This window comes from Labrus mixtus, chromosome 15 (assembly GCF_963584025.1).
Source record: "Labrus mixtus chromosome 15, fLabMix1.1, whole genome shotgun sequence".
NCBI lineage: Eukaryota > Metazoa > Chordata > Actinopteri > Labriformes > Labridae > Labrus > Labrus mixtus.
In genome coordinates, this window is record NC_083626.1 from 17,388,426 (window position 1) to 17,396,545 (window position 8,120).

At 40.5% G+C, this 8,120-nt stretch overlaps 1 protein-coding gene across 1 annotated transcript; it reads right to left on the bottom strand.

Moving 5' to 3' along the window:
* Window positions 1-761: 761 nt before the first annotated feature.
* On the bottom strand, window positions 762-7,817 carry LOC132989400 (uncharacterized). The gene is made up of 16 exons (XM_061057011.1): window positions 7,343-7,817; window positions 7,027-7,042; window positions 6,829-6,924; window positions 6,609-6,718; window positions 6,363-6,504; window positions 5,305-5,447; window positions 5,112-5,180; window positions 4,953-5,019; window positions 4,364-4,539; window positions 3,439-3,486; window positions 3,311-3,356; window positions 3,051-3,202; window positions 2,871-2,939; window positions 2,736-2,787; window positions 2,487-2,594; window positions 762-2,291 (listed from the first exon to the last, which is right to left on the bottom strand). Exons 1-16 carry the CDS (start codon window positions 7,433-7,435, stop codon window positions 1,327-1,329), a joined length of 2,352 nt encoding a protein of 783 aa, XP_060912994.1. The 5' UTR covers window positions 7,436-7,817; the 3' UTR covers window positions 762-1,326.
* Window positions 7,818-8,120: the final 303 nt, after the last annotated feature.

Consider the following 8,120-nt stretch of genomic DNA (forward strand, 5'->3'; position numbering starts at 1 on the left):
TTTGCAGTTGTTTTTAATATTGTCCTGCTTGTTCATAATGTATCAGTGTCGTTTTATTCTGTGTACACCAAATCTGTTGCATGTCACTAAGTTCCTGGGAAGTCAGGGGTCTAAGGATAACAACTTTATAAGCAAAGAGGATGTCCCCTGCTGTTCAGATTATTCAGCTATTTAAGGAAAACGTGTGGTATTTGGCTCATAAACTACTAGTGAACCGACTTGTCTGTTTTGATCTTTACCTTGAATTTTCATCTGTACATGTTTTATGAGCTCATCGAAATACTGAGTACAACAAAATTCAGTTTCCACATCAGAGTTTGTAACTTTCCGAGAAAACAACCATGACATGATTAACTTGATGTTGTATCAGTGACAATCTGGCTGCATAGTTGAGTCTGCGGGGAAAAAATATGATTGAATTCCTCATCGACCCTGTCGAGCATGTCAGCCGATAGGCCTATAAAAACTGGATTCTTCAGTGGTTTGATCTTACAGTGTTACTCATCTGAATGAACAGGTTTTAGAAAATGCATGCAACTTATGAAAAAACAGCATCCTAATGTTCAAACAGCAGTTTTCATTAATCTAGATCATTCGTTCCTTTTTAAAAGTACAGTTTAAAAAAAAGTTTAAAATGCAGACAGTGTCATGTTTACATGTCAACAAAGTTCATTGAAGCAGGATGAGCATTTCAGAGTGACATGTTTTCTAAATAAAAAGTATGGTATACCTGAAGGGAAAAAACACAACATGAATAAATATGTTCTTTGTTTTTACTTTATTTATGTGTGCAAATATGTAATACTCTGGCTGCAGACTAACAAAGTCTGCTATTAAGAAGGCTGCAGTAGACTTTCAGGTTAAAAGTCTAATGAAATAAATATGTAAAACACTTGAACACACCACCACAAGGACTAACTGTCAAACAGTCAAGCACCCTACAGTTCAAGTAATTTCCTCTTTGCACCTGTTTCAAAACACCAAACAAACTCGTAAACTGAGATCAAATTTGCAATCAGATTTCCATAGCAGCAGCATATTTACAGAGATAAGACAGGTGTTTGACGAGTCCTGGTCATGAAAGCGACATAAAGAGCGAATGGTCCAAACTTAAAGCACGTGATAGGACGGAGTTTTTCTGCTGTTAATATGCAAAACCAGGGGTTACATTTTAACGCTGCTGACAGGTAATGAATAGTTCCAGGGTGTTTTTCCTGGGGTGCTCACAATGTAACACTATCTCCAGTGTCTCTGGCATGTTTCATGTTTCCAGCAGAACAAAAGTCTGTCTCCATCAGAAACTTGAGATGAAAGTGTGTCTGCTCTTCATGAGGACACGTGGAGCGGCTCGTGCTCTTGCACAGTCCCTGGCCTTGCCTTGTTTGATGCCAGTGGCAACTTGAGCCCAGTCTGCGTCTTATCTGAGTTCATTTTAAGTGACGATGTGACACTTGACCCCTGCATTTTCTTTCCATGCGTCTGAGGCAGCAGCGCTTGTAGACTTCGGGCCAACCGTCGCGCCAGCCATATTGACAGCATTTTAGAGAGGAGCCTGGGCCAGCAGTGCCACCTGAATGTACCTGTTTTTGTCTGTCTTCTGATCCCTCCCAGCTCCTGTATTATACCCCTGAAATCCTGCGGTAAACAGTACCGGGGGATTCCTCTGAAGGCTTTTGGGATGTCTCTGCTGCGGCAAAGTCCCTGAAAGTAGACAAGAGCCACTCCTTGACACTTGCACTCCTGCAGCGCCCCCTCCAGGCAGGCCAGAGCAGCCGTAAACACTGGTGCTATCACTGAAGAGGGCTCCTTATGCGGGTAGCAGTCTATATAATCACATACCGGTAATTGAATGCAATCTTTTTCTCCTGTAGCTTTCTCATTTTTGGATTTCCCCAGTTTTCTTCCATATAGTTTTAAATTCTCTTCAAGGTCCCTTTCTTTCTCTCCATCTTGTTCTTCATTCTTTCCCTTGTTTTTTACCCTCTCCTCCCTCCGTGTCTCATAGGTCTTCTTTGCTTCAGGGCTCCATATTATCAGCACTTTTCCTTGTGCTTTGAGCACAGTTTCCCACTGCCCATACAGCCAGGGAAGTGGACCCAGATCTGCCACTCCATTTCCAGGCCCAGCCCTTGCCCCGGCCTGTGTTTGAGAGCTTTGGGACCACAGGGCCATGTGCACAGTGGCACTCAGGTCACCCTGCAGGATTGAGGCTAATGCACACACGGCAGAGACATGGGCTGAATGCTCTGATGAGCATACCAGCAACACTGGGGTCTGGATGGAAATCCAACCTGGAAATATGTGGAAAGACAGAGGAGGAAAAAAAGGTTTTCAATTGCTCCTTTTATAGCACCGGTTATATTAAGTTAAAACAAATCAATTGAAATCTGAAGATGGAGACAACCACTGTGAGACATCGACAATGATCACTCCCATGTATTGAACCTGTTCCTGCAACTAGTATTTATTGAGCCAATTCAAACTACCTGCAGCTCTGATCTTGGTGAGACGGTGGATGAATATTCCCAGTAACGCAATCACAACCACAACTACCAGAGCGGCAACAGCACATATGCCCCATCGGTTATGCGAGCCTGAAAATCAGAAAAGGCAGTGAATCCATTTATTTAGTGGTTACACGTGTGTGCATACATGCATCCTCTTGAACTGATTCTCAAATGTGCATGAGTCAGTACCCTTTGGCCCATGTGTGTGTGTGTGTGTGTCTCACTCACCATCCATGCACAGAATTCTTCTACCAAAAAGAACCGGATCAGACTGCCACACCTGCGGAAAAGGAGATTCAAAATGAAAAGAGCTGTTTCCAGATTTTTAATTTTCAGTGCACAGGGTTAAGACAAGTGCGTTACCTGCACGCAAATCTTCTCAGCACTGAGGTGAAGAGGAACAAGCATCCTTGTCTCAGTAGAATTCCCTTCCTGAAATTAAGTACAAGAAGTAGTTGCTATATGTACTCACATTTTAACATAACGTTTACAGTTTATTTCTCTCCTCAGCTCTCTCACAAACACACACACATATATGCTCACAATTGTTGTAGAGTGGACCTGGCCCATGGGTGCACATCCCTCCTCACTTAGGGCACAGACTTGAGCTGAGAAATTTGCTGGAATGGAAGAAGTGAGATACAAAAACATGCTCTGCCTTCCTGGTCTGATGTACACCTTCCATGAAGACTCTCCTGTGATGGACAAAGAGAGAGGGAGTCAAAAGAGAGACAGAGACAGAAACATAGAGACTTATCACTGATACATGAAAAATAAAATCTCAGATTTTCCGCTTGACTCACGAGCTTGGAAGGGGCAGTCGATTTTATTGCTCCCTTGAAGAGAAAACTGCAACAACAACAAAAACACAAATGTGAATCTGCAAGTAATATGACATGTTGCAAGGACGAACAAATGTGTTTTTACTCACCTTTACACACATGTTAGGGTGCTTGTCAACAGCAGATGTGTCATATTTCTGTTGAAAAGAGCAGCATGTGTTAGATAGAGCCTTTATCACATTTGAATCACAAACACAACTAGAACGGGCAATTCCTGTCGAAAGCTAGCAGGCAGCTGTGAGCTTCAGGTGCTGCCATCACTGCTGGAGCCTTTTGTCTGCAGTCTGTTCTGCACCCTCTGTTATATGCAAGCTGCTGCTGAAAGGCCTGCAACACTCTTGACCATGCAATTATGACACATAGACTACACATTATAGGACTGTCAGAACAATCTGATGCATGTGATATGGAGTATCCAAATAATGTCTGTGCCCATTTGGTATCATTTAGGTAAATACTTGTTATTATAGATGAGTTAACTGAGTTCACATATTTTTTAAATATAGAGCGATGGTCTTCTGTATTGACCATAGGTTGCAGCACTGTGAAGAATCAGCACACTGTGCGAATATTGTTTTCTTGCGTAAAAAGGTAAATGAGTTATTGGTCTTTATCACAACACACCAAATGGTGGCACTAGATGTATCCTTTTTAAATACTAGAGGTATCCTTTTTAAATATGTTAAGCATATTAAGACGGGAAGAGGGTTTGAATAATTTAGCACTTATAGTTTCTAACATATCGTGTTTAAAAAAAGCTCCTATAGACGTCCGTTACACGTTCAAAAATGAATTTTAAATAAAATCACTGAGACATGATGTAACCATAAAGCGCACATCTCCTGAATGAACTGTACAATTTAATGTTGGAACCAGTGTTGTAGCACAAACCGCATTGGAGGATACCCACGCCGAAAAAATGTGAAAAAATAATATTAAAGCAAGATAAAGAGCGAAGATAACTAGAGCTTGAGATTTGTTGGCAGCTTTCACACTAACAAGAAAAAACCTTACTAGGTTTCCATCTCTTGTCTCCTGCGGTGTGAGGTCAAGTACACTTGTGCAGAGGTGTTCATGCTGCCAGCAGAGGGAGGCAGAGATCTGAAAGTCACTGGCTGGACATTCTGAGCTCCATTGAAGATGGGACTGGAACGGAGTGAGTTTAGAGGAGCGCCAAACATCTGTGACATCTGTACAGGTAATGTGGACACAGATATGATACATTAAAAACCTTTTTTTTTTTTTTTTTGACTGTCGATAAGTAATTGGTCAGCAAACAATCGAGGTCAATAGAATTCAAGGGATGGTTTAAAAATGTGTCATTCTACAGCCAGGTGACCCATTAGCTAGGGTTACCATGAAAACTAGAAACAGGATGAACATATAGCCGTCCTCTGTGTCATAGGCCATATGAGGAATTATGTGCTGGAATTGATCGTTCAGTGTAACTCACTGCAAATAAGGAAAAAAATGTTTGTTCTAAAACACAGAACACGGTTAATTTACATTTTTGCCATTTACAGCAGTAAATATTAAATGGAATATCTCATTTGTCAAAACAGTGTTAAAATAAAATCTGACATGAATTGTCTGTCACACTCACCTGCCAGGCTTTCACCCTGAAATGGGCCCTTCTGGCGTCTGGAAGCATCTGAATGGGTGTAATATGCCTTTCCATGCAGACAAGACATGAACAGGTGTGAAAACAAACAGGCTGATTTAACAACAAAAAAAGTAACATAAAAATAACTTGTTAAATTACCTGCACAGAGACACAGGGCAGCAGGAAAGGGATGTTGAGAAGAGCTGATCGAGACTTTGAAGGATCAATCTGGAAAAAAAAAAAAAAAAAAAAAAAAAAAAAAAAGTTAGGTTGGAGAGAAAAAGAACCTTGCTTACTTAGAATGTTTATAATAAATGGCATAGATGCTGACAAAGATTTCACTCATACGTACAGTAATCGCGGATATGCCACCAATGCAGACCCCTTTGCTTTTTAAGTAGCACCACCTGGTTTTGACTTTGCGTCCAGGCTCCACAGTGACAGTAACAGATTTAGATGACTGATTCACAGACAAATCAAAGTCTGGTTTGGGGTCTAAGTCTAACAAAAACACACAACAACAAAAGGATTTGATCAACAACTATTAACAGGCCAAAACAGTGCAGAGGAATTAAAGGAAAACATTAGAATTATTGACATATGATAAAAGCATTCAAATCAAATACATTTCATTTTAAGAGATCTTCTATTTTTTTTTACTAATCTAATTGTCAGTGTAAAGAATTCCCCTATTCAAAGGGTGTGATGAAGGAGTGTAAGTATTTGAATAAAATGAATCACATTTCATTCATCATATCAGGAATAACACCAGTTAACTGCCCATTACTGCTTAGGGAAACCACCGTTTGTAAACTGTTAACAGATAGAACCTGGCGCATATATAAAGTCTAAACGCATATCAGCAACATTTTCTCAAATCCAGTATTTTCTTATTAGTTCATTCTCACATCATTTTGTGTTAAAGTGATCTTTTTTTTTTTTTTTTTTTTTACTGAAAAACGTCTTGATTGACGGCTCTGTGAAACGGCGCAGCAGCAACGACAAGAGAAAAACATAAACACCAACAAGAGTCATTGAACCTATAACACCATGAGTGTCTGCTTCTACAAGAATCTGTTCTGCTGTGGACTGTACCCACCAGTGGGATTTTAACAGTTGTATCGGTAAGTTAAATGTTTTTGTTTTTCGTTAGCAGAAGCAACGCAACATCCATTACTGCGGCTCTTACAGACGATCCCTACTGCACAGGCTCTGGCAGCAGATTCGCAAACGTCAGTGCCCCTCATGTTAATATTTTGGCTTCTTCCTGTTCAACCGCAGGAGGCCGAGGCACAGTGTACATTTTTATATACAGTCTATAGGCTACACCCACGCTCTGATGAAGATTTTTAATAAATGAAGCAAGGAAAAATTAACCAAAACATGAGCCAGCTATCCTGAACACAATACCTGGAACTTCATAGTTGACACAGCAGATAATTGATGTTGTTCTGTAAGAAATAGTGACAGAAGTTCCTGCTACAGCCTGGAAAAACCACACCGGCTCCCAGTCACCTCTGATTCCTGTTTCCCCTAGTTTTTCATTGTCACACTATGGAAAACAGAATAAAGAGACCAACATTTAGGATTATGAACTGCACGTTCATGACATTATTCATACAGAGTTTTTGCAGGGACAAAGAGAACATGTCCTACCTTTTTCTTGTTTTTTCTTTTAATCTGTTCACACTGAATTGACTGAATTGAATGGAAAGAATAGTTTAATCTTTGGGGCCTTATTTTAATCTTTTGGGCCTTAGGTGAACCTGAAAGAAACCATCACACTTTTGTTTCTTTTCATCAGACATACAGAAAACATTTTTAGAGACGAGGAAAGATGTGATACAAATAATTGAACATGTCTTTCAATTCATACCACTTCGCTCCCTCCAAACACAGACATTGACACATCCAGATTCCTGGCAGAGGGCTGAGGTCAATTTCAGATGCCGGCATACTTCATCACCAGAATCTGTCCACAGAAAAAAAAAAAAAAACAGCACTATTGTAACTAGTGTTGGTAGTCCATAAAACAGCTCTGATGAGATAAGCAGATACAAATAATATGACTTACCATTTTGATCCCAATTCTAAATACAAGACAAAAGAAAAGAAAACACGTATATCACTCTTTGAAAACAGGGGAGCGTGCCTATGTTCCCACAGCCCTATGTTCCCACATTTGCTTTTCATACATGTGTATCAGTTAGGGTTAGGGTAACTTACCCTACCCTGTGGGAACATAGGGCTGACCCCGAAAAGAGCATATGCATTAGCCCGTAGACCAACCATGCATTCATTTGGCCCAGTCAGAGTTGTAGGTGATTGCTATTTTAATATTCACAATGGTTTTCAACCTGCATAATGATATAAAGTTGAATTCAACTCACCTGACATGTTGTAGTACATTCCAGCAGCAGTGTTGACACCACGATGAATGCCACCGCGGTGAAGAAGTGTCGTTTAAACCTAAACATTACCATTACGAAATATTAGCAGACTCAAAAAAATAAAAAAAAAGAAGCCTGTATTCAGTCCCCTCGCCGATTCAAGCAGACGGTTTCTCCTGGAAAGTTCGACAACCTGAGCCATGAGGCAAGCGGCCTGACTGAGAGCCGTCATGGAGGATTTACAGCCACCGAGTTAACCTGCATGTTTCTGAACTCCTGCTGAATTACTAAAAGCTTGTGGGCGTCTTTCAGAAAGAAAACATGTTTTCATGAATAATAACAGCAACCTCAGCTCCGCCTCTACAGGGCAACCTTTTTTTTTTTACTACCCTTATGAGGTAACTTTGTGTCGACGCCCATTTGCAGATAAATGACCTCAGTCTTCTGTAGAGCCCGTAAGCTACAGTACCTTCATGTTGACGACAACACCACTGTAATGTAATGGCTAGTGGGTTACTGTAGGGTTTAGTCCTCTGCTGCCAGGAAGTGATATCTCTCACAGTCTTTAGGAGCGGATAAAAGTCACCTTTCGAGTAGGTTGTCAGTGGTCAGGGTGAAAAAGATTGCAGATGCAGAGCACACAACATGGATTGTGCATAACTAGTGTGATGCCAGAAAGGATGCAATAACAAGAATTTCTCTTTGTTTTTTCATTTTAAAGGCAACTTCTTTGTCACATTCTGTCAAGTGGAAGAGCACCCTAAGGATAATGCTTAAT

Bases quoted from the DNA above. Each gene is read 5' to 3' on its own strand.
- LOC132989400 (XM_061057011.1), bottom strand. From the start codon at position 7,435: ATGGTAATGTTTAGGTTTAAACGACACTTCTTCACCGCGGTGGCATTC. The intron at 6,505-6,608 runs GTAGGACATGTT...TGTTTTCCATAG, and splicing joins AAAGAAAAAACAAGAAAAAG to TGTGACAATGAAAAACTAGG. The intron at 2,940-3,050 runs GTGAGCATATAT...ACTTAATTTCAG, and splicing joins AGGTCCACTCTACAACAATT to GAAGGGAATTCTACTGAGAC.